The sequence below is a fragment of the Vollenhovia emeryi genome, unplaced genomic scaffold (genome assembly GCF_000949405.1).
Source record: "Vollenhovia emeryi isolate VEMERY1.0 unplaced genomic scaffold, V.emery_V1.0 DF939166.1, whole genome shotgun sequence".
NCBI classification, from domain to species: Eukaryota; Metazoa; Arthropoda; class Insecta; order Hymenoptera; family Formicidae; genus Vollenhovia; species Vollenhovia emeryi.
This window is the reverse complement of record NW_011967200.1, coordinates 306,602-332,010: the sequence shown is the minus strand read 5'-3', so window position 1 is coordinate 332,010 and position 25,409 is coordinate 306,602. Positions and strand designations below refer to the sequence as shown.

General features: G+C 45.5%; 6 protein-coding genes across 11 annotated transcripts in view; 2 read left to right on the top strand and 4 right to left on the bottom strand.

Moving 5' to 3' along the window:
- Positions 1-594: 594 nt before the first annotated feature.
- Positions 595-2,784, top strand: LOC105564337. Its single transcript, XM_012016640.1, has 3 exons — positions 595-951; positions 1,469-1,667; positions 1,810-2,784. The coding sequence occupies exons 1-3, from the start codon at positions 849-851 to the stop codon at positions 2,267-2,269; spliced, it is 762 nt and encodes a 253-aa protein (XP_011872030.1). The 5' UTR covers positions 595-848; the 3' UTR covers positions 2,270-2,784.
- A 104-nt stretch (positions 2,785-2,888) lies between these two features.
- LOC105564338 (m7GpppN-mRNA hydrolase) lies at positions 2,889-5,740 on the bottom strand. 2 transcript variants are annotated; one of them, XM_012016641.1, is made up of 6 exons: positions 5,440-5,740; positions 4,980-5,361; positions 4,114-4,761; positions 3,830-4,010; positions 3,492-3,759; positions 2,889-3,274 (listed from the first exon to the last, which is right to left on the bottom strand). In XM_012016641.1, the coding sequence occupies exons 2-6, from the start codon at positions 5,021-5,023 to the stop codon at positions 3,033-3,035; spliced, it is 1,383 nt and encodes a 460-aa protein (XP_011872031.1). In that variant the 5' UTR covers positions 5,024-5,361; positions 5,440-5,740; the 3' UTR covers positions 2,889-3,032. The 2 variants fall into 2 exon arrangements, with proteins under 2 accessions (XP_011872031.1, XP_011872032.1); XM_012016642.1 differs by having other exon boundaries at positions 3,848-4,010.
- Positions 5,741-6,496: 756 nt separating this feature from the next.
- Positions 6,497-8,501, bottom strand: LOC105564335 (phosphomevalonate kinase). Its single transcript, XM_012016639.1, has 4 exons — positions 8,238-8,501; positions 7,423-7,628; positions 7,097-7,246; positions 6,497-6,672 (listed from the first exon to the last, which is right to left on the bottom strand). The coding sequence occupies exons 1-4, from the start codon at positions 8,372-8,374 to the stop codon at positions 6,548-6,550; spliced, it is 618 nt and encodes a 205-aa protein (XP_011872029.1). The 5' UTR covers positions 8,375-8,501; the 3' UTR covers positions 6,497-6,547.
- Positions 8,502-8,588: 87 nt separating this feature from the next.
- LOC105564334 (60S ribosomal protein L29-1) lies at positions 8,589-10,027 on the bottom strand. Its single transcript, XM_012016637.1, has 4 exons — positions 9,938-10,027; positions 9,658-9,717; positions 9,333-9,397; positions 8,589-8,760 (listed from the first exon to the last, which is right to left on the bottom strand). Exons 2-4 carry the CDS (start codon positions 9,692-9,694, stop codon positions 8,653-8,655), a joined length of 210 nt encoding a protein of 69 aa, XP_011872027.1. The 5' UTR covers positions 9,695-9,717; positions 9,938-10,027; the 3' UTR covers positions 8,589-8,652.
- Positions 10,028-10,331: 304 nt separating this feature from the next.
- LOC105564333 (calcium-independent phospholipase A2-gamma-like) lies at positions 10,332-16,684 on the bottom strand. 2 transcript variants are annotated; one of them, XM_012016635.1, is made up of 9 exons: positions 16,387-16,684; positions 13,579-13,993; positions 13,074-13,425; positions 12,782-12,994; positions 12,609-12,632; positions 12,282-12,490; positions 11,973-12,171; positions 11,693-11,887; positions 10,332-11,581 (listed from the first exon to the last, which is right to left on the bottom strand). In XM_012016635.1, the coding sequence occupies exons 1-9, from the start codon at positions 16,437-16,439 to the stop codon at positions 11,328-11,330; spliced, it is 1,914 nt and encodes a 637-aa protein (XP_011872025.1). In that variant the 5' UTR covers positions 16,440-16,684; the 3' UTR covers positions 10,332-11,327. The 2 variants fall into 2 exon arrangements, with proteins under 2 accessions (XP_011872025.1, XP_011872026.1); XM_012016636.1 differs by lacking the exon at positions 12,609-12,632 and having other exon boundaries at positions 10,333-11,581; positions 16,387-16,683.
- A 107-nt stretch (positions 16,685-16,791) lies between these two features.
- Positions 16,792-25,409, top strand: part of LOC105564326 (atrial natriuretic peptide receptor 1) — an 18,895-nt gene continuing 10,277 nt past the window's right edge. For 3 of the 4 annotated variants that reach the window (XM_012016623.1, XM_012016622.1, XM_012016621.1), the window contains exons 1-2: positions 22,107-22,461; positions 23,641-23,809. In XM_012016623.1, coding sequence (XP_011872013.1) covers positions 22,344-22,461; positions 23,641-23,809 — 287 coding nt within the window. In that variant the 5' untranslated portion in view covers positions 22,107-22,343. Of the gene's footprint in view, positions 16,925-22,106; positions 22,462-23,640; positions 23,810-25,409 lie in introns of those variants that run through there. The other variant, XM_012016624.1, reaches the window with a different exon arrangement.

Below are 25,409 nucleotides of genomic sequence, written 5' to 3'. Positions count from 1 at the left end.
TTTTAACGCGTGTATCGGCAACGATTGATCGGCGATCGATAACTTTGAGATCCAGTTGGTCTCTCGATAGAAAAAGTACTAAAATTACAGGGGAAAGAATTTTGCACAAAATTAGTAGCTGATCTACAGAGCAGAGTATAGCAAGGGTTGAATTGGAAAGGTGGTTATTCTTCTCTTATGTCAATTCACGTGTTATGTAATTATTGTCTTAATTCGACGGACATTGTTTAAGATCACACGCTGCGAAACGCGCGAGTTACTTTTCCGCCGTTAAATAATCCGTTCAATTGTACTTGAGATGCGATATGGAGAGGATACGCGAGCCATATTTTTCTTCCCCACTTCACCTTGAAATACAAATAAGGAACTCGCTAATTCGCGCCGGCATCTGCGAAATTGTAGAAACCTCGATACTCCCGGCGACACTTACCTCGCGCGTTTCTCACGAAGTAACGCGCTGTCAAATATTACAGCCGAAATAGTAAGCTATAAAAAATTCGTTCTCCCGGGCGACTCGGACGGGGGGGAAGCCTCTCGAGGTTCTCGCGTCTCGAAAAGGGGACGAACTCGACATCTCGCGGCGACGGCGGAGGCGCGCGGCACGTGACCGCGTCAGTGCGCAGGGGCGGCCGGGGATGGCCGTCGACGTCGCGGGCGCAGTGTGTTTTCGCGACGGTAATTTTCACGTGACAGCCCGCGGTAGTGCGCGGGAACCCGGCGTGCACCCGGCGGTGATGACTGCGTGAGGCCCGCGGCTTGGCACCCGAGAGCACGTCCCCACGACGCCGCGACGTTTGAATCGCGAAACACCTCCCGACGGCCCCGTTGACGCGCGCCTCCCCGCCGAGATGCCGGATAAGGAGGAGGAGAACTTTTGCAAGAAAATGGCAAAAGCCACCCGGGGGATACACGCGATCAGCGACGCCCTGGTGAACGCGAAACTGGCGTTCGGTAAGGGTCGCCCGACACCGCGGGGGATACGCCGTGATATCGCGGAGCCGGGGGGGGGGGGGGGGAGGGTCTCGTTTGGATCTCTCGGCGCAAACTGCGCACTTGGGCGAAGACAAAGATTTTTCCGCGAGGCGACAGTGGCGTGACAAACGTCTCTTTGTTCCGTCACACTTTTTCTATACAGTGATTCAGGCTTTCACCCGGTGAGAAACGACTCGGAACGATGTCGGGTCGACGTCGACATGGACACTCAATTTCGACGTCGATTGACGAGTCATTTCTCGCTGGGCATTGTTTGCCGATTTCACAAGTCTCCTATCACTTGGCAAACGTATTGGTAACACGTAGATCCCGTGACTCGACACTAAGCGCTCCACACATGTCCAAGGCCCGGTTTCGCCAAACGTCGCTCAACTATGATCTCGGTTTAATTCATGTTCAGTTGAACTCAGTCGAATGATCGCTGCCAATGCAACGACTGTAATTTGCATTGTACTATCTTGCACGCTACGACCAGGGTTTCTCGACGACTCCGTGTGGGCCGACGGGCTTCTGGTTTTCTACGAGGTCTTTCGCTACCTGGAGGGCGCGATGGTGAGACTGAGGAACACAAAGATCGGATTGCTCCCCCTCGGCGAGCTCCAGCGCACAGAGGCTTTCGAGCGCGATCTCGATCACTACCTGGGAAAAGGATGGAGGAAAAACTACAGTCCTAGGTACACGTGCTGTGAAAATAAGATTGCTTTATGTTACCCTCCTCCGCATACAATGAGCAGTACAGATATCAGTCTTTGACAGTAGTGGCGTTGGTAATTGTTACCAAAGGGGAAAATCTGAAATGGTATATAAAAACTTCAGGGACAGCGTCGCAAAGTATCTGATGCGCCTGAGAGAAGTGGAAGACACGGATCCCACTCTGCTGATGGCGTACATCTACCACCTTTACATGGGCCTCCTCAGCGGCGGTATCATTCTACGCAAGAAGCGGCAGATGCTGCAAAAGATCTCGCCGTTTCAAGCGCGGCCGTCGAGCGACGGTAACAACGTCACGGACTTTGGGCAGAGCAGTATATTTCAGTTGAAGCGCGACTTGCGCGAGTCGATGAACAGAATCGCGGAGACGTTGGACGAGGACACGAAAAATAAACTTATCGAAGAAAGTAAAATAGTCTTTGAATTGAATACCGAAATTATCAAAAGTGTGCGGACGGGCAGTCGTGTTTTCGAAAAGATATTCTATTTTATCGGCCCACTTTTACTGGCTCTCTTTGTCCTGATAATCGTCCTCAATATCCTCTACAAATACATTATACGTTAATAAACGTTAATCTAATTAACGCTAGTTTAACGTCAATTTACTAAAAAAGACAAAAAGGGGAAAAAAAGAAGAGATATACAATAAATAGACTTTCGTTCGGCCGAAAAGTGCTGATATCAAAATCGAAATGTATAATATCGTGTTACTTGTACGCTGTAATCTCGCCTTTCTATAGCTAGAAATATGGATTATTACTATTATTTGTACAAGAATATTCTGTTTCATACAGTTTGTCACCATGTCGAAAAATATTGGATTACCAAGATTTGGTAAGAGCGACATCTAATTGCGTTTGAAATCGAGCAAGGGATTTTCAGAGTGCTTTTAAAGTCTTGCTTGCAACTTGCCTATAGCTTCCACGAAAAAGAGCGACTTAATATTTCTCTCTCCGATAGATCTTCCTCTATTATCAGTTTCTCCATAACAAATTCGAAGTGCACGAATTTGCGTCGAGCTTATATCATCATCATAGAACTGTAACAGATACTGCAACAATAAAGATGCATTTACATCGAGAACATAAAAACTAAAGCTTAATTCAAACTTAAATTTAACGATATCTAATATCGGTTTAGCTTACCAATATTAGGTGATATGTACAAATATATACATAGTCGCACGTTTTGAACGCGCATAACTTGTTCATGACCAGCAAAGATAAGAAATAGACTAATACAATAGATGAGTTTAACTCGATTCTAAATCGATATCTACTACTTTCCCTATTTTGGTAATCCATTCTTCCGAGCTGTCGTACGTAAAACTACTTGAGAACTTTTAGTATCGCCTGGATATCGAAATTGAAATTATTCCAGACCTTCGAGCGAAACTCGAAGGTAGGATTATTCCGTTTGCCCGTGTAATTCTTCATTGAAAGCGATGGACTGTCCAGACCTACGAAGGGGGGCGGTGGAATGGTTTTAAAATCTTTTTGCAACTTGCGCGCGGCTTCTCCGAATAGCAGCGACTTGATGTTTCCCTCCGGCAGACTTTTCTTGCGACAATCTAACAAAGAGAGAGAGAGAGAGAGAGATCAATCCCGATATAGTGTCAATGATATCGGATTATCATTGAAACATATAATATATTTATATATATATATATTAAAAAATAAACGTTATTCATATAATTTAAATATCTCGCTAAATATATTATTTGTGACAAGCGGGATCTCGAGTCAGGTAGAAGTAAGATTTAGATCGTAAGTAAACGTAGAGCGTACCTCTCACTTTTTCCAATGGTTGCGCTTTGTAAGTAAAATCGTTATATTTGATCGACTGAATGGCAGGATCGATTAGAAATGAGCAGGGCTGAGCAGGGCTGTCTGCCAAGTGTTTAACCGCGAGTGATCGATCCTCCTCCTGATCTCCGAATAGATTTCGTTTGGGTGCCGTCTTCGACAAGTCTTTCTTAGCGTCGTTCGCGCCGCGGCGACTGCGCGCCGGGGAAGTGTTGGACTGACGGCCAATCTTGAAATCGGGAACCTCGCTCTGTAGACGGGGCGCAGTGACAATGTAACGTGAAAGTTTAGATTGTAAACGTAAACAGAATAAGACAAACATGAGACGCGGCGTCCACCTGTGGCGGGCAGGTCGAGAAATGGTGGAAAAGCGACTGCTGTTGCCGTTTGTTCTTCGAGACCGTCTCGACGTCGCCCAACGATTTATGCCTCTGCCTTCGTACCGCCGCAATGGCGTTTTTCTCACGTTGCTGTTTCTCTTGAATCCACCGCTTCATCCGCCTGGACAGAAAAAAAAGAAAACACAAAGAACGACGTCGGCACAATGTGTAACACGATTTTACATTAAATATATGGATTTTTGTAGAAAGTGTCGAATAATTACTTGACGAACGGTACCACCATGAAAAATGCGTTCGGCCCGACGCCAATTTTCATCTTGGGGGTCATGTCCTTCTTCGAGTTGGGCAGATCCGCCACGGAGAACCACTCGACGTTCTTTATCTCCTTCCGCGTCTTCGGTTGGAACTTGGTGTCCATTTGCACGCCCGAAATTATGTACAGCCTCACCGTCTGGTCGTTTATCGGCGACTCGATGTACTCGTTCTTATCAATCAAGCTGGATATGTCGAACCCGGTCTCCTCCAGCACCTCCCGAATGGCACAATGGAACGGCTCCTCGTCCTCGTTGACCTTCCCCTTAGGAAAGCCCCAGCTATTCTTCGCCCAGTAGCTCTGCACAAGCAGCACCTTGGTCATGTCCTCATTCAGCACAATCGCCCCGAACGTCGGCACATTCTGTTTGTATTCCCTCCACTGTTCCAGCACGTTGTCAATGTTCTGCAGGTTCGGCCTCAGGAATGGTATATGCTGGAATATATGAGTGGCGAACTCCTTCATGCCGCACGACCTCAGCTTGGGATTCTCCTCCGTGCAGTAAAAGTCGAGGTAAAACCAGTGGGCCAATTCGATTTGAAAGCAAATGCGCACCAGGTCCTTCCTCTCCTCCTCGGGCACGTTGATGATGAATCGGCTGCAAAGTAACAATAGGATGCAAGAGATCCGTCGCACGAGATCAATTATATTCCGTCGTCTCGTCCGAGGGGGAAACCGCTGACCAAGATCTTGTACACCAATGCCTACTAGTGCCCCAGCAAATGCCCAGTAATGCCGCAAATCTGTACACCACAATCCCCTCAGAGGGTTTCCTCCCTCGGTCTCGTCTTACGTCAACGTTCGACGGAAACCAACCTGCTAAGATCGTTAAGGATATCGGCCGGAATCTTATGCTCCATTGTTCCATTCGATAGCGTAGACTCTACAAGTCTGCACTCGTTGACCGACGTCCCTCGACACCCTTGACAACTGTGCGTGGAATAACGGCAGCGAGTATACAGTAAAGTGTCGCAACCGACCTTGCGAAGGCCTGGCGTGAAAAATGAGGATCGGCGAAATTAACAGAGATCCAAAATTGTGCAAATATTACACGACGACGCGCTGCGAAGCGGTTGATTTAACGGCGACGCCGACCAGACGCCGACCGTCGTGACGCGTTCGTGGACAGTTGGATGCACCCGGGTCTGGATCGTCTCAAAGCGGACAACGCAACGTGGACGCTCGATCTACGGTCATCCTGGAAAATCGACAAGATATCACTCGCTCGATGCTCGCGGCTCAAGTCACTTGGGAAATCACGTTTCACGGGACTAACCTATCGGCACCAGCAACGCGCACGCAAGAGGCCATATTGCCTTTTGGCACAACGTGCGTCCTCGCGCATCCTTCTTTTATTATCTTTTCTTTTTTCGTCCCGACTCTCGCACCGTCCCGAGGTGCGTTCGCGTGTCGCGCTCGTCGAACAAATTCAAAAGTCCAGTCCCAGAAGGTCAATTCCGGTATCTTACAACACAGTGAAAATGTCGAAAGCGAGCGGCTTTGTCTCTTAAGAGGACGGTTAGAAAGAGACAAAGCTCTCTTTCGCTATAGTGTGAGATACGGAAGGCCCGGTTTCACCAAGCGCCGCTTAATTTTAATCTTGGTTTAATTCATGTCTGTCTCTTTCTAGAGTAACAGTTAGAAAGAGATAAAGAGCGAATTAAGCTAAGCTTAAAGTTCAGCAACGTTGGTGAAACCGGACTTAAGATACACTGATTCCCAGGAGCTCGATTCTAGAATGCATTCGAAGGAGAAACGTATGCGAAAATCCTACTCTTACGAGACCTTTGTAGCACAGTGCAATGGCTAAACATTGGTCCCCAATGTCGGTTATATTATTAGAAATGCATTAGCCGATATTGTCCAAAGCCATTAGCTACGGAGTAAATGTAAATGTTGCACGATAGTAGTTGTATAATATTAGGTTTATATTGGAAGTGCACATTGGCCAATGTTTAACAATGTAATAAGAATATTGGTCCAACATTGATGCAATATTAGATATCGCTAAATAGACTAGATAAGAAAAGGCGTCTGCCTTACAATATTGGGAATACTAGGTTTACATTGGCTGCGTTCAGCAGAAAAAGCTGCTTTGCAACTGTTGTAAAATTCGTGAAACTGATCGGCGTATTCTCTTGATCTTGAATGAATTTAAGAGCATACGCCAATCAGATTAATGAATTTTACAATAGTTGCAAAGCAGCTTTTTCTGCTGAACGTAGCCAACCCAACATTGCGCCAATATATTATATTGTGCTACTAGGGAACCCTAGAATAGAAAATTGACGGTGCACGACACACGTTTGTTTCTCAAGGAAAGAACAGAGAAAGATTGCGAAACGTCGTTTATTGTGCGTATGACAGGGCACGGAGATTTGTGATTAGCTAACGTGGCCCAGCAACTGTCGCAGCAGAGCTTCCGCGTCGCCGTCACCGTTGTTCTCCAGCACGACGTCCCAGTTGTCGACGTCGTCCAGGTCGCACTCCGTTTCCGAATCGTCTATGCCTGCGGTCATTCGAATCAATTAAATTTAGTGTACACGGAGAAAATTTTCTGTTAAAATTTACCCTGAAAATCATGTGATCGTGGGACAACATGGCATTTTGAAGAATTGTACGAGTTTTTTCGAAATGTTACCATACATTCTAGTAAAATGTATACCAAGTATAATTGCTAGTAGAACGTATGGTAAATTTTAAAAAAAAACTCTCATACAACTCTTCGAAGTGCCATGTTGTCCCACGATCACATGATTTTCAGGATAAGTTAAAAAATATTCTCTCCGTGTAGATTCTCGTCAAAAAGACCCCGTGAGAACAGAAACGTTGAATCGACGTCAAAAGTGACGGTATCGGTCGTTGGGGCGTGCAACGCGAACAGACCTTAAGTCTGTTGATGATCACTTGTGCTACTCCCAGTTAATTATTACCTGGCGTATAGACCCAGCCGCGTTTCCGTCTGACTTGCTCGGAGCAAACTATATGCACAGTCCTACACGCGTCCCCGAAGTTCTCGGTAAACCATTTGATGTCCGTTTTCCGCCTGACATCGCTTACTATCCACACCGGCTTGTCCGGCGCTGAAAAGTACATTAGGGTCTTATCCCAGGGATAGGAAAGTTACTTTGCAAAAGTATGCAAATTTGTCTGGATAGGACTGTGCTTGCATAGAAACCGAGATCTCAAGAAATTAATTTCTTCATCGCAGAGATGTCTCGAGAAATGTTTACGATTGCAGTCTTTAGCTCGCCCGTACCGTCGTACATGTCAACGGCGGCGCGGCAGAAGTAGCCGTAGTCCTTCCTTCTCACGTCCTCGCCCCACTTGACCATCTCCTGCCGATACTTTTCCTTATACTCCCCGTGCCCGAGTAACTGATCGATGTCGAGACCCAGAGATTTCGCCCAGTGGGTCTTTATAGGCCCCGATAAGCGTACGATTGCGCTCCTTTGCGGGCCAATCCTGCGAATCGGGTAAACACACGTTGCTTCGAGAAAAAGAAATTATGCTAATAATACATATTACTTAGGAAAAGCATTTACTACATATTTAAGATAAATAACAGCCGACCCTTTAAATTTTCAAGCGCAGAACTGTCGACTCTAACGTCAGCTGTTCGTGCCATCTCGATCATGGACCTACCGTTAGTACAAATAGACCCACTTCTTCTTTCTAAAACTGTAAAAACGAAACTCGTCTATCTCCGTCAAAATTGCCCACGTGTCGAAGGCTTAACTTTAATCGTAGTTTAATTCATGTCCGTCTCCTTCTGAAGCAACAGCTGGAAAGAGACAAAGAACGAATTGAGCTAAGCTTAACGTTAAGCAACGTTGGTGAAACCGGACCAAAGTCGCGCCGAAGAACATTACGTTTGAGCAATGAGATGCTCCCATTGTTCTCTGTTTCACTCGGTTATTCCGACTTCACTTTCTCGTAGGGCGCATGGTGGGTCCATTCATACTACGTCCATGATCTCGATCGTCTATGTTAATTTTATGTCAGTTTTCTGCTGAGTAATGCCGCTCCGCGTTATTTCGCTCGCGAACAGGTGGCAAGACCTCGCCGCCGCACCTGTCGTACAGGATATCGGTGATGTAGTCCTTTCCAGACTTCCTCTTGCCGCTGAACAGGAAGATCCTCTCCGGCTTCATCGAGTCGCCCGCGATTTTCGCGACGTCGCGCGCCTCCGGCGCCCGCTCCGTGGCCATGTTGACGCGTCAATCGACGAATAACCGTACACGTGGGCCGTGCAAGCGTCGTAAACCCATAAAATTAGTCGCGAGAAACGACCAAAAAACCGAGTCCGTCCGCGATTGTCACGTTTATTCCACTTGAAAAGAAAATGATCGACGTTCGTCCAATAAGCCGCGCGCAAAATTAAGAAAAAAAAACTGGAGATGGGATGAAACTCTCGGCCACGAGTGTGTTTTTCCAATTTATTTTTACACAGTCATTGGTTCACGCACACCGAACTTATTTATCATTCTTATTTATTCTTCGCCTGCTTTCGCTGCTCCGCCCTCTTCAGCTGGGCCTTCGGTTTCAGGTTATGTTTCTTCGCGAAGCGTTGGTTCCTCAAGAACTTGAGATCCATCTGAAAGAGCGTCGCACACGATACATGTGGGGATTCCATGACGCGCGAGTGGACGTCGCGAGAATCGTTAGTTAGGAAGAAAGGGGGGTATTCAGAAAAATGTTAATATGTAGCATTTTAAATATAATTATAAAAAAATCGTTTATCGATTTGAATATGTGAATTTGCTGGCAATAATTCCACGTGCAAGAAAACTGCGTTATATCCGAAACAAGAAGTTGGCGCGTAGAACCAATGTGGAAAGAAACTGTATATAGATTCAGTTTTCAGAAAAATCTCAGATTTACAAGTTGGGCTACCTACATCTTGCCCTGTGACCCACATTGGCGTTTTCTCATGTCGTTTAGTTTTAGATGGGGTTCTTACTTGAAAGTTTATTATTCGTTAGATTATCTTCAACGCCGAAGACGCGTTTTAACTTCTTTTGAAATGTATACTTTCACCGAACAGCGGTCTCGTCCCGCGAAACGTTAAGCACGTCTCTTTCTCTCGCCACGTGCGTTAAAGAAATCGCAGGAAATCAAGTACTGAAGCGAATAAACGCGCAGGGAAGATACGTCGACAGAACTTACGCCGAGTGTGCTCTCGTGCCTGTACCTCTTGGGCTTTTTAATGCCATTTCGATGCGCCTTCCTGTCTAAAAGAGAAAACGGAGAGATCAACAGTTTAGCAGCGATAACGTAGTTTCACTTAACAAACTACGTTTATACTTGACGCGAGACACTACCGTGTCTCGTAATAGAGAATTTCGCCTTAAGTATCTTACCACGTTTGACACATAAAATTGAATATCTTGCCATGCCATTTCATAAGCACGTTCAGATTATACGAAACGTGTATACACAAGACGCGACTGTCTAGATTCCCTAATAATGATTTATCGCCAAGTACACTTACTCTGATTGTGATTCGTGTGATTCTTGGACTTGGCCATCTTCTGGACTCACTTAATCCTACCTGAAACAATATTCGATTATTTCAAAACACTGCCGTGCGCGTTGGTCGTTGAGGTTAGGCGGATCGTGGGCGAGGAAAACTATCGTCTCTCAATATACATAAATATTCGCGAGAAAGTACAAGGACTTTGTACAGCAATAGGTAAAAGAAGTCGCGATTCTTTAACCGCGTCTCGACTTTAGCAGATTGAATGGATTTTTAACTGAGAATTTTGTAAAACCTTGAAGAAGCGTACGCAGGCTCTCGGAAACGGAAGTGGGAAGAAAACGTGGTCCGTGACGAGAGCGAACCGCGAACCGCGCAGCGACGCCAGCGCCAAACAGCCCTTTCTATCGTTTGCGATTTGAATGAGACTGTAGTGTTCATACATTTTGTTAAAATAATATAGATACGTTAAATGTCATTTTTAGACGTTTTGGAACATTCTAAACATTTCAGCAAAGAAAACTCGAGAAAAATTGTTTTCACGAAAGCAAAGCTTTCTCTATAAGGAAGCAAAAAAGTAGAAAGAGTCGAGAGAAATATTTTAGGAAGAATATCACTCGAAAATCTACAAATATGTGTATTCAAAACGCCAAATATTTCATCAGCGCTTCTGGGATAAACTAATCCTTAGAGTAAAAGAAAAATTCTTACTTTAACTTTTCAATGTTTATTCAGTTTTTTACACCGTTGGTATGTTTTTATTGAAAATTTTACATACACACACGTATTTACAGTGAGAAAAAATAAATGTGAAACACTTAACACATACACAATTAAGTTATTTTTACGGGCGATATTCAGAATTCGATATCGAGACTCGATCATTTTGTTGATTGGATGAAGAAAGTATCAGCCCATGTCAGACTACGGATTGAGATTAAACTGAAATTTGACCAACCAGAGTAAAATTCAGTAAACTTCACTCTCAATCCATAGTCTGATATACTAATGCCCGATTTCTTCACATCCAGTTATGTTGCGGTTAAAGTTAACCAGGAGATCAACTACCAGATCCATGCACATGATTGGCTAAAACTTGAGATTAACCTCCGGATAATTTTATCGGGAAGTGAAAAAATCGGCCATAAGAGTCTGATATTAAGACTATTCATGATCAGAATTGAGACGATCTTGAATATAAAATTGGATTACGCATACCGCCCTGACATGATATGAAGATGTACGATTTTACACTTTTGCTTTAGAATAATGTGTACAACATAGAGTTGCCATTAATCTTAAACATGTTCTTGTACTACAAAGTATATCACAGTCATAATGCTATACTAATAATGATCCCACGTAATCTAAAGTAACTTCCTCGCTTACACAGACGTCATCTTATTACAACTAATAGTTTTAAATAAAAGTTTAATAAGTTACAAAAAAAATACTAATACGAGCAAACGATGCAAAGCATAGTAACACATTTTTTTAAACATACGACTATTGTACTATTCTATTATACTGCAAAAGGCATCATCGAGAAGATATCGTTCGAAAAGTTTTAGATTAGTAGCCACAGCGCGTAGAAGGTACGAAAAATTGCACTATAAATATTCGTGTGATTTTCACAAACGCCGATCGCGTTATGGAATGCACATTGATATTCGAAGCGGCGCTGTTTATAAACCGAACAGTTGTTTTTGAAGCGCAATCCAATCCGCGACTCTCTGCTGGATCTGCCGTTTCTCCAGCAGAGCCGTAGCAGCCTTTTGAAACTTCTCCTCGTTTCGACGTACGTACATCCTCGCGTCTTGTTCCATCAGGCTGATCTTTTCGGGCCGGATTTCCACCATCGACATCATTTCCGTCAAGTAAGGATTAAATCTGAAGTAAATGTGATCGGGCAGCAGATCGTTGAGCATCGTATGTACAGCTGAAAAATCGAGATCAACGTCGCGAAAACCAATCGAATCTTTCCTTAATCTGTTTCCAAAAAAAAACTGCAATGCAGTTAGTTAAATTGCTCTTGTCACATCAGCGTTACCTTCCGTATCGGTGGCACTGTCCAAAATTTTGAAAAACTTCTCTCTCCAACTCGAGATCGCCACCTCAGTCTCGGTCTCGCTGTGATGCGGGATTCGACCGGTTCCGAACGACACGACGCACTGGATTGGATTATTCGGCCACAGCTGTTTGGCCTCGTGTATCGCCACGGCACACGGATTATTCACCAGAATACCTGGAGCACCAATCGCGATCTCAATTGCGAAAACTCTTACTCGATTTTAACGCCGGTTCACGCCGGGAATCGGCGCGCAGCTTACCGCCGTCCTGATGAAGGTAGTCGCCGTATTTAAATTCCTCGAAGTAACTCGGCGCGGCAGCCGACGCTCTCACGGCTTCCCACAGTTTGTGCTTGTGAGACCCCATGTACTGGCTCTCCACTCTGTACGGCAACGTGTAATTTCTAAACACGTAGGGCATAACGCGCTCGTGATTTACCACGGCGGATATGGCTGAAAACTAAAAATGCGGACTCGGTTGAACGCCTCTCTACATTTAAATTACCGCGCCCGCGAGCCATGCATTATACATTTTATCCCGCTCGGCGATATACGCTAGAGTCTACGCACCTTCGGCGCATTCGGGTCGCGCGTGGTCTTGATGAGAATTTTGTCGCCCAAGTGCTCGGCCAACAATTTCTCCCACAACGCCGTGTCGTAATACGCGTGGCTCCACACCAGGCTGCTCGTGCCTTTAATAGCACTCTGCGTGAATACCTTGGTACTCAGTTCCTTGTACAATGCCAAAACTTCGTCCAACGACTTCCTCTTGTGTCCTCCTGCGGCAACGAACGAAACGATAAAGCTCGCAACAAACGGCAACCAGACGAGACGTATCTTTTATCGACGGAATAAACCACATGCGGAACATGCTGTAGACGCAGATAAAGAGTTTACCTTCCAAGACATCCTTCGGCAATACTGCGTATAGGCGATACATAAATTAATTCGGACACGCACACGTGTTACAAACGGAAAAAATCAGTGTGCAACTCTCTTCCTAATGTTATCTTACGATCATTCGCGGACCAGTCAACGAAGATTTCTGGGCACCTGCGCCAGGCAATTACCTAACACAGCGGCGAGAATGGCTCCCGTGCTCACGCCGCATATGTAATCGAACATCTCGTACGTCTTCTTCCCCGTGAGTTGCTCCAGCTTCTTCAGCATCTCTATAACCAACACTCCGCGAATGCCGCCGCCGTCGATGGACAGGATTCTGATACCGCGGCCTGGCAGAGGGTCGATGTAACCCATCAGAGCCAGCGCCTCTCTGATGGACGCTGCAACAATCACGTTGCACTAAGTAATCGTCGTCGATAATGGAGAGCGACGTGTCGTCATACAGAATTCCTCGGACACCTTTGATCTGCTCATCCTTGGTCCCCTGGCGAGTCCGCAGCAAGATTTTAATCGCACCCTCTTTGATCGCGTAGTGCCTCGCCTCGGGATACTGATCGACGTGCAGCAACAGATCGTCCAGCCGGCGCAGCTTCGAGGCGTTCGACTCGGCCGACGCGATGCTGTTCAAGACGTGACGCGTGCGGGAGACGACGCTGTGCTTCGGAATATTGCCGTGGACATTTATCTTCCACTTCGGCACGGCGACGGCGCCCTGCGTGGTCCTGGGAGACAACTTGGGCAGCAACGTGGAGAGAATTTGCAGCACGGTTGCGCCGTCTTTCAACTCGGGCATACCCTGCTCGTGAAGTTGCTGCGCAAAGAGACAGACTTTTTACAACGAACAGCACAAGAGAAAGTCGTTGGACGAAGTTTTGGCACTGTACAAGGGACCGAGTGCCAGGGGTAGTCGCCCAGAGTGCTATGAATGTGGTATAAATGCATCACTGTCTTGTAAAACAATTACCTGTTGCCTCTTGGGCTGCACGGTTCTTAAATCGGGATCGGTGAGCGACTCCGCTTGCTCGGACAGCAACGTCAGCTTCGCGCTCTCCAAGTCACCGCCGTCTTTGTGCTTCGCGCTCGAGTTGCCGCCGGCGTCGGCGGCCCCGGTGGATCCCGACGACGACAACTTCCGTATGGTCTCGAGCTGCGAGAAGGTCAGCTTCTGCAGGCTGTCCAGCCACTCCTTGGTGACGACGAAATGCTGATTCTTGTCGTAGTTCGCCTTGCTCAGGTAATCCCTCAACTGCGACAGCAGCTTCCACTGATTCTGCATGGACATGTTGGCTCTCAAGTCGCTCACTGCGCGCAGAAATCTGTCCGTGACGCTCGTTACATTGCCACCCGTGTCCTTGCCAGCCGCGCTATCCGTGAGTTGTCTGCAATTAAAAGGCACACACACACGTACTCTCTCTTTCCTCTTGTGTTTTCGACAAGTACAATTATTGCATTCACACCGATCTCATCTCTCCGCATCTACAAACACGCGAACGCGTAGAAATAATCCAAGGGGACTGACTCGAGGTGCGTTCCGTTTCACGCATGATGCGTCATTTATCCTTGTTACTCACCAAATGTTAAAGAAGGATAAATGATGCATTACGTACAACCGTGCGTGAAATGGAACGCATCCTCGAACGGCAGACTCGCCGATCAGAAGCAGAGCATTTGTATACACCAACATAGTTCCATGACTCTCTCTCTCTCTCTCTCTTGCTCCATGTGTCAAACGGCCAAACATCGACAATTCTATCCACGTGGTAGTGCACGTTACCGTTCGCTTAATCGTATAATAAAATGAGTCGCCGATGAAGTTCAGTCGAGGTCGCACGGAAGTAGAGAAGTCGAGTATAACCTCTTCGTTGCTCGCGAGCGTTCGCGTTAGCGCACATGTTCCTCGTCTCCCTCCATCTTGGGCGCGATTACCACGCGCGCGTAGCCCCCGCGAGGCCGAGCGCCGAGGACGACGCCGAAGTCCGCGAATCCGCCGCGGCGATCGGGGAAGGAAAACGGAGCGCCGCGGCCGCCACGGGACCCTCCGCACCCGTCGGAGTCAGCTGATCGCGCGAGCGGGACGTCGAATCGAGCCCGCGAGTCTGTCCTTGTCTCGCGAGCCTAGCCTGACCCGTGGTTCGCTTCGTTTGCGTGTTTCGCGCGATAGAACTTTCGGGACCTTACTCTCGCGAGATACCGTGCACGAGTAAAATGTTAAACGCAATATTCTGATTACGTTGACGACATAAAATCGACATCTTTCGGGAATACGACTCCTGGATGCGTCGACAAAAAGAAATTCACGAAAAACCAAACGCCCGCGCGAAAACACAGAAACCACTCGCCCCCGCGTCTGTCGTCCACGCGGCTTCCTTCGTTCTCTTTTAGGAAGACTGAAAATTCAATTATCGCGCGTCGATACCGCGGTGACGTCGCCGATCGTTACTGATCGTTACTGACACAACCCGGGTAGCGTAAAGTGACTCAGCGGCAGTATTTAAGTCCGCAGTGCGTTTCAACGCGAGGCGAAATGACGCAATTGCAGCTGACGCGCGCGAGCGATAGTTCAGGCTGACTTCGATTAACTTCATCGATGTTTAACGGCCTCCACCCAGTGAGAAATGATTCGTCGATCGACGTCGAAATGATGTCGAATCGACGTCAATTCGACGGTGTCGATGTCGATTCGACGTCGAGCGACGAATCATTTCTCACTGGGCATACAGTATACTCTTCAGACATAAGACAGTTATTGTGCGTTACCTCAAGACAGAGGCTTAAAACATAAAACATTGTCTTAAGGCTGTCTTTAAGAGTATAAGTCCCAGTCTACAATAGAGATTTAAGCCCTAAGCCTTAAGAAATTGACTAATCACAGTCGCGCATTCTACTCATACTTGACCGTGATTGGCCAATTTCTTAAAGCTTAGGGCTTAAATCATCTATTGTAGACTGGGACTAAGACAGCCATTCTGCTCCAGGCCCTAAGCGAGCGAGGGGAGTATCGAGTGCCTGGCTCGAGATAGGACCCAGATAGCACAGTGAATTGGCAAAGTGTTGTTCAAGTTTCTTTGCCTTTCTGAATTGTAAGGGCCCGAGCAGAATGGCTGTCTTGTATTCTTAAGACACAAGGCAGTTTTTGTGCGTTACTTTAGGACAAAGATTTAAAACACAAAACATTGTCTTGAGAGAATAAGACAGCCGTTCTGCTCAGGCCCTAAGTCTTCGGGAATTCATAGAAGAATGCAACGAGAATGATTGGGGAAGTTACGTGTACCACAGTTAAGCCCGTGTCAGACTGCGGATTGAAATTGAGATCTTACGTTCACCTTTGTGCTATCTGGGGAAGAGCAGTCGGTCGACTAGCAGAAAGTCTCAGATTGAAATCTTGATCTAGTCCTAGCGCGTTGGCGTTTTCTCGCCAAAATGCGACAAACTCGTCGATCGGACGGTCGTGATTTAATCCGCATCGATTGAAATGGATAGATCGACCGGACTTGTTTGCAGCAAAATTTCGCGCTATATAATTCGCGGTGCTCATTCGAATTTTTCTCCCACGTGTCAAATAAAAGTTAACATTTTTCGCACTAGAAGAAAAATAGTTCAGGCATCGGTGATCTAATCGCAGAGTTTCGTAGTCGCCCCAGAATAGTCTCAACGAAATTAATCTTTAGGTGAAAAGGATCGCACACTTGTTCCTAATTTTTTTCTTCTACGAACGCACCTGTAAATCCACGTTCTATTTTTTAACGCGAATCGAAGCGCGATCTTCACTCACCTAGTTAACAGAATGCACTTTCGGCACTGCGTGGCGTGTCTATTAAAAGACATCGTGAGGAACGTAGCTCAATATATCGACCCACTCTCTATCTCCTCTTCCTCAGAGATGCCTCAGTCAAACGCCCCACACGAGAGATACAAATCAAATCAACCTTCCTCTCTGCGAGACCTTACGGCAGAGGATCGAAATTGATGTTTCGAATGCCGAGACTGTCGATCACGCGATTAAGAAAAAAATCCGATTCAATCTAATCCACGACAGAGGAAGAGAGAGAAGAAATATAATCGTAATGACCGTAGCGTCTCGAATCTTCGTTGATACTAAACGCGGCTCGGCGCCGTTTCAACTCTTATACGAGAGCGACACGTGACGGCCTCGGCGAGTCTTGGCCCAGGTCGCCTCGTAAATAAGATCGTACGACACCGGCGGGACCAACCAGAGGTGGTCGCGCGGCGCATCTGGTACCTCGCGGTGCAACGACATCGCAAGTGTGGAGGAAGGAAGGGCCGGGGAAGGCGAAACGACGGATTCCTCGGTAACTGAGTCAAGAGGCGATCTCATCACGATACGACCACGTTTGTTTACGTCCGGTCCCCCGTTCGCCCCGCCAATCCGATATCTAACAATAAGAGTTATCCCGCGGCACGCGCTTATCTCACGCAAGATGACCGAGATGTAAACATCGAGGCACGTGCACCCGCCGTCACGTGCGCGCCTTTGCCAGCTTCGTCCGCGGCTCGCAAACAATTTCGCGTCGCGACTTTACATTGCGATCTTAAACTCTGGCACTTTGACTCTGTTTTTCTCCTTTCGTCGAAGAGGCTCCCAATTTTGGACCGAGACATTCGACATGTTGGTGACGCCCCACACAGCACCGAAATATTTCAGAAAGCTCTCAAAAAGCTGTCAATGAAATATGAAACCTTTCAAAAAAATATTTCAGACATGTTTCAGATACATGAAATGTCCGCGTAGATGAGATATCATAAATGTTTCTGAAATATTTCTGAAATGCTTCAGAAATATCTCTTAAATGCTTCGGAAATATTTCTGAAATGCGTCGAAAATATTTCTGAAATGTGTCGGAAATATTTCTGAAATGCTTCAGATATATCTCTTAAATGCTTCGGAAGTATCTCTTAAATGCTTCAGAAATATTTCCGAATGATTTCTATATTGCATTTCAATATTAATTTCCAAGTTATATGTTGGATAGTTCTCAATAATATAGTTTTAGAGATTACGTACGAAATGTTTCTCTGAAATGTTTCGTAATATTTCTGAGAAATAGAAAGTACATTTATAGAAATAGAAAAATAGAAACATTTCAGAGAAATATTTCGTAATATTTCTGAAATATTTCAGTGAGAAGGATCATAAATGATTTCGATGAAACAGAAATAATTCTAAATGATTTCTATCTTACATTTCACTATTAATTTCCAAGTTATATGTTGGATAGCTTTCAATAACATATGTTTTAGAGATTACGTACGAAATATTTCTCTGAAATGTTTTGTAATATTTCTGAAATATTTCAGTGAGAAGGATCATAAATGATTTCGATAAAACGTTTCAGAAATACTTCTGAATGATTTCAATGTTACATTTCAATATTAATTTCCAAGGTAATCTTTAGAAAGCTTTCAATGACATGTGATTTTGATGAAACGTTTCAAAGATATTTCTGAATGATTTCAATTTTACATTTCAATATTAATTTCCAAGTTATCTTTCGGAAAGCTTTCTGAAACTTGTTTTGCTGTGTGGGGCGTAAATTTCCGCAAAAGCCTTGTCAGCTTTCCCGGTTAGGCGTAATTTTACTGAATAAGACATTGAAGAAATAATATAGATTCTAACACGTTAATGAAAATTCGCGTGTGGCTCAAGTGTGTGATAAACACAAATTTAAAGGTATAAAGGACTAAGAGCCGTTGACAGGGTGTTAGTTTCTAAATATTGCATATTTTAAATTGCCAATTCGACCACCGAGGCAAGAGATTCGGGCTGGCTGAGGTAATATTTTTTGCAGTAAATTTTCTGTATTATTAAAAAGTGCCAGATATGGTCAAGGAAACACCGACGTTGTTAATTACTGCTGGCGGCATCGAAGAATATTCTTATTAGTTGATAATATATTAGATTTATTAAATTCGATGCCGAAATACCAGGCCAAGTGATAACGCAATCAAGTTTATATCGTACTATTACAGATTATTTGCGCATCGGTTTGCGTACCTATTGACTCTATCGCTGTTGTTTTCCCGTCCGATGATTCATTTCAGATCGTATCAATAGCATCAATAGCGATACTACTGCCAAAACACGTGAGCGTCGTACTAGCAAAACATAAAGAATCGAAGCTTCGCTTCTAAAGTGTTACGATTAAATTCACGCCTCTGTCTTCATTTGCAAAAAAATCATTTGAATGAAAGATTGTTCCGAAATTTTTTTTACACTTTTACTGCCAACATTTAATATCGTACACAGAAAAAAATGCTGTTAAATTACAAGAAAATGAAGTTGCTTGAATTAAACGTCGATGCCACGGGCTGCCACAAACATAAATAATTCAATGGTGTTTGCTATGGATTTTAATTTTAAGCATTGAACTAAATATCCAGATTATTAAGACAACTATCTGATGCGTTTCATTCATTGATACTGACGTTGTTTCAACCATTTTGTTTTTCAATTACACTAATATCGTTTTTTTCAATAATATGTTATTGTACAGTCCGATGTGTAATTGTGCGTGAGTGTACGCAGTAATGAACTCGTGTCCGTAAGGTCCGTTAAGCCCAAAAGATTGCGCGGATCAATCTTCCCTGCGGGAAAATAAGGGAACGGGTTGACAAACGTCAGCTCCGCCAAAACTCCTGAGAGAACGGGTTGCGCACTGAAATAGTAATTGCGCGGTTGCGCGCTTCTGAAAAACAATAAACAAGCGTCTAGAGTGCGTATTATAAATTAAACGCGCATATTTACCGCGCGTTTATTTCGCCCGATAAGACGTCCCCTCGCCGCCGTAAACATTCGCGCGTACGTCACTTTTCAAGTGAACAAACACCTCTCGGAAGACCATGATTTGGCTCGGCACGTGGATCGGACGATGTACGACGTCATGCCATAAATCGAGAAAGGCTCGGCTACAAAGAAGCCAGTCCGATTGGCTCGCGCCCAAACGACCTTGCTGGCTGACTGGCCGAGTCGCGGAGGCTCGCCGTATCGCGTCATTTTTCTTCAGCGGAAATTGGCTCTCTACTTGCCACGACGTTATCCGTAATGCCGCGTCATTCACGGATTACGCGTCCATCTTGATGAGAGGACACAGCAGGATTTCCGGATGGGCGGTCGCGTATATCGACCCCACGAAATCGTCGATATCGACACCCTCATATACAATTTCGAGCTCTCTATTTGAGAATTGTCAGGGTTAACAAGTAACTCCCCGGGAAAAATTGTATTACATATCTAATCATATCTGAGTGTATCCAACTCAGATTTCAGCAGATATGAATTTTATTCTTACACTGAAAAAAATTTCTGGTTGAATATGGACGAATCAGATAATTCCTTTAGGATTTACCAGAATTCCTGTAATCCTACAGAAATTCTGGTAAATCCTAAAGGAATTCTGGTAAATCCTAAAGGAATTATCTGATTCGTCCATATTCAACCAGAAATTTTTTTCAGTGTAGGCAATCATATACAGGGTGGAGCACAAAATACCTGACAGTTTTGGGAATAATCTGAAGACTGTGTGCTTGGTCAAAGGTACATTCTAGTCATGTTGAAAGATACACAATTGCACGGAGTTTCAGATGGCATGGTTCACTTTTGAAAAATTTTATGTCCGTGAGATGTCCACCTCGATTTTCCGTTCTGGTAGGAAGAGAATGCATTACTCGCCGTAGAATATGTTCTGTGGGATCTCTTCTATGGCCGTGCGCTGCTTCAGCTCCAAGATGGCTGCCGAACGTGTTTCGTACCCTTGCTTTTCGCAAATCCCCATAAGAAAAATTTCAGTGAGATAAACATTATATGCCACAACTAATGTTTAGTTTAGTAAAATATAATTAAGGTTCAAACCCTGGCTGCGGTAATATTCTTCGCGATAAATTTTCTGTATTAAAACATTAGCCGGTTAATGTCGACTAAAAAAGCTTGATTATTTTAAAAGAAACTTCTCTCCGTGTAATCATCACTTTGCCGACAGAGTAGATCTACTTAGATTTCATGATGCATCATTGAGCGGCTAGAATCTATCTATTTTGAGCTACTTTTCTATGATTTTTAGTTAGTTTGCAGAAGAAATTGTATTGAGAGGAGAAAAGAGGATATTTTCAAGGACGATACGAGTCACAAAAATCGTGCGGTGCGGCCAACCTGTCGATCGCGATAACTCGCACTTGGCAAAAGGGTTTGGAAAAGTTAACAGTTCCATGAAAATTTTCTCTACAATTTTCTTCAGGCGACGAAAAAGATCCCGAGGGTCGCAGACATCCCCGAGTCGACCCCGTCGCGATTTCACGTTACTCTCGCTCGTCGGGCATGCCGGAAAAGCTCGCGTGTTCGCTATTACACCCTCGGGGGGGTTTAACAATGCAACGCGCCATAATGCACTTCATTCTGCTGAAAGGCTCCTTCGGTAGCCTCGCGCGCTACCTCGAATCGATGCACTTTCGACGCGGATTCGCGTCTTGGATTTCCCAGGCATGCGTGCCACGTGCAGGGTGCTTCAGGGTGCTCCGCCCGTAGCCGCCCTTGGCGCACGGATCGTACGCGATTGCGCCGGGGAAAAAATCGCCCCCGACTCTCGAAGAGCCCGACACTCTAAGAAATATATGGATGTGAATTCTCACCACTGGTGCGGAATTGACACCCGTACAGGTGTTTATATAATTCTCCCCTTATCGGTGTGAAATTAACATTGCCTGGTTAGTGTGGAAAATTCACACTGTCAACGTGAACGATCAACAACCTGTACATGCACACACGATATCCTAAACGCTGTAGCGATTGATTGTTCTATTATAGTTACGTGTGGCGTCGTCACGGCGATCACATCGCATGTCGCGAAAACGAAACGATATAGCATCATGACACCGCGTTTGTTGGTATGAGAGATTTTCTACACTTTCGATGTTGATATTCACACCGAATTATTTAACTAGCGTGGGTGAAAGGTCACACCACTATTTTTTAGAGCGAAGAATCCGCGTATGCAATCGGCACGACTGCACTGAAAAAAATTTCTGGTTGAATATGGACGAATCAGATAATTCCTTTAGGATTTACCAGAATTCCTTTAGGATTTACCAGAATTTCTGTAGGATTACAGGAATTCTGGTAAATCCTAAAGGAATTATCTGATTCGTCCATATTCAACCAGAAATTTTTTTCAGTGTGCCGTCGGAGGAATTGGAAATCCGATCGTGTAGCTCGGGTTCGCCGCGCATTTATTTTCGCGACAATTGCCACGAGATCCCCTTTCGCGCGGCGAGCGATCGGAGCGTCGGGAAAAATTGCGCGAGATTTGTCCCTTCGATCGAGAAAATCGGCCCCGAGGTCCCGCGCGTGTGCCGCGCACTGGCCAAGATCCGTCCCGCGCGGGATCGAAATTCGGGACATTCGCGAGAATACGTTACTTCCTCTCGTCTCACGATTCGTATCTGCGCGCATCTATTCAGCAGCATAATTGGCGCGCGCCGCGCGTGACGATTTTTCCTTTTTTCTTTCATTCCGCTCGCAGGTATCTCTCCGAGGGGCGCGCTGGATTGCGCATCGCCACGGACTCCGTGGGACAGTATCAACCCCTATATAAGGCTGAATCCTTCCCCGCGAAAGTTTAGACGTGGCTCAGCGGGCGGTCCGACGCGTGATCGTTCTCTTTTCCGTTTTCCTTTTTTGTTTTCGCACGCGACGCACGCGTGATCGACACCTGCGTGTGCATGGATCATCCCCTCTCTACCCGCGTGCCGGGAGGACTCCTCGCCGTTATGTTCGTGAAGACGAGGCTGTTTGTGTTGTTGGTCATTGTTGCCTCGCAAGTGCCGTGGCTCGTGAGTGGTAAGACGTTTGCTCATTCCCAAGATGTTTTTCTTTTTCCGTCGGAGGTTGCCCCGTGTACCTTGTTGTTTGCTCAAAGTGCCCCGGAAACCCCGCGAATTTCCTCGAGCGAGAACAGATCCATTTTTGTCGGATTAATTTTACACGAGAAACACGACGCGCTTCTCTTTGTCAATCGGTTCTTTTTATTAAATGCGCGCGCGCGCGCGCGCGTTGTCTTCCCTTCGCGCTATTGAGAATATATTGAGAATACACTACAGCCGATGCATAACAGAATGGAAACGGATAATTTTGCTCCGGAAGAAAATTATTCGTGTTGCCGAGAGGCACTTTTATAAACACGCATAAACGAATTATGACATTTCACTCACAAGGGATACATTTCAAGGCAAGTGCACACATTTCGCCGGTAATATGTCAACTTTTTAAAGGTCCGTCGATAGTTTTGTCGAAAGTTGACCGACACGGGTGGCGGTAAAATGTTTCACTACGCGATTTGCAAATCAATATGTTTTTCTTGATAAATATAGAAATGTTGGGGGTGCTTTTATCGACCTGTTCATCTGAAATTTCTATCCCGATGGCGGGAATAAGCTCATTGGATATGCATGGCTTGTAGCTCAGTATTCCACGTCCCCTCTCGCTTTTCTGATGCCCTGTGTAATCGCGCGTGTGAATAAAACGAATGTATTTTCTGTGTGATTTCTTCAACAAATAGCGACACGTCGGCGACACTTCTTCTGCGTAGTCGCGCAAATTAACGCCCCGGGCGTTTCGACCGGCAAACAAATTCGAGTCTCGGGAGTTATTCCGGTCGCAGCTTTTTAATTACACGCGGCTCCCATTATTTCGACCCGTCGCGGAATATCTTGGTTTAAAGCGCCCGTGAAAAATATGCTCGATACATTTTGGCGTCGTGGCATTTCACTCGAGGCGCGACATCTCGACAAGCGTCTATGAGCGGCTCGCGAAATAATCGCCCCGGGGCCTTTGAAGTGACGCATCCCATGTAAATATCGCGGAGATAAGAGCGTATTATTCTCGGCTTCGCGCGCCCCGCGGCTTCCGGCCCGTGTTCAAACAGCATTACTTTTGATTAAGCGCTCAAAGTGCTTGTCGATATCCGCCACGGCACTCGCGACGCGACCAACTCACGTCTCCTTTGATCCACTTTCGCAGTGGATCACGGAAATCGTATGCGGGTGTATAAGGTGGGCGTCCTTATGGCATCCCATCTCGACAGTCCGTTTGATCTCGAGCGATGTGGCCCGGCGGTCGATCTGGCTCTGGAAGAAGTCAACGAATTCCTCAAGGTTCACAACGTGCTGTTGCGCAAGGTTCAAGGAAGGTAACTTCGCGCCCAATATCACTGTCGGCGAGCGGAAGGGAGAGGGCTCGTTCGTCATTTGAGACGCCGTATCAATCAAAGCCGAAGGGACGGCGAAGGGCAATTATGAAACTCACCCGTCGGGCGTCGATTTAACAATCGCGACGTCTAATCTTCTCGACGCGCGACAACGGGGGGGGGGGGGGAAAATAAAAACACCCACCGGATGAAAGACGCGTAACACGAGGGCGGGCCTCGACGCCGTAATTCTCCCTCGTGTCCCTTTAATGGACCAGCCGTCCGTAATGCGTGCTCCTGTCATTGTCATCTGGCTAGGCGATTTTTTTTTACTTTCTGCCGCTTTGGTCGTTGACATCGGGAGAGGAGAGCGAGGGGTAAACCGCTGACCAAAATCATGTACGCCAATGCCTACGCGGAGAGAATAATTTTCTTTTCAAATCTATCTTGAAAATGATGTAGTCGTGGGACGACATGGCATTTCAAAGAATTTTACGAGAGTTTTGGGAAATTTCACTATGCATTTCACTATAGTAAAATGTATGGCAAAATTTCACAAAGCTCTCATAAAGTTCTTCACAACGCCACGTTGTCCCGTGATTACATGATTTCCAGGACAAATTTTAAGAGAAAATTCTCTCCATGTAGTTTATCTTATTGTTTTATTTATCTTGTTTTATCTTATTCTATCTTTATAAGGCTTAATTGCCCAAACTAATGCCCAAAAAGTGCCTGAAATGCCTACACGGAGAGAATTTTATTTTAAAAATTATCTTGAAAATTATATATAGTCGTGGGAGAACACGGCATTTCAAAGAATTTTACGAGAGTTTTTTGAAATTTCACCATACATTTCACTAGTAATTTTACTACATGTAAAATGTACATGTAAAATTTCAAAAAGCTCTCGTAAAGTTCTTCAAAACGCCACGTTGTTCCACGATCATATGATTTCCAGGACAAATATTTTAAGAGAAAATTCTCCCCGTGTACTAATGCCCAGTGGTTACTTAATCTTATTGTCTTATTTATCTTGTTTTATCTTATTTTATGTTTATAATTCCCCAGCAAGGCCTAATTGCCCAAACGAATGCCCAAAAAATCCTTAGTGATGCCCAGTAATGCCCTCGGCAGTTTACCCCTTGGAGGGGAGGGAGGAGAAAAGAGATGCGGTCGAGGGAGGACCGGGAAAGGGAGAGAGTGTAAAAATATTCGAGATCACGTCCAGAGGTGGTCGCGTACAACGACGCGACGTCAACGTGAATAAAAAAAGGTATTCCTTCGCGCCGAACGGAGCGTCATTATCTTCTGCATCGCGATACGCTAATCTTATGTCATTTCTCGCCGCGTTACGTTTCGCGCGCGTTATAATTCGTCTCGCTGCTCACGTTGCACCCCTTCTGCGTCATTACATTGATACAATTGAACAGGCATTTGCATGGAAAGAGATGCGCTCGCGGCACGAACCGTCGAACCTGCCGAGGTCGGGGCGGGGAAAGAGAGAGAGAAAAAAAACCGACGGCAATCACCTGTGAGAGAGAGAGAGAAAGAGAGAGAGAGAGAGAGAGAGAGAGAGAGAGAGAGAGAGAGAGAGAGAGAGAGA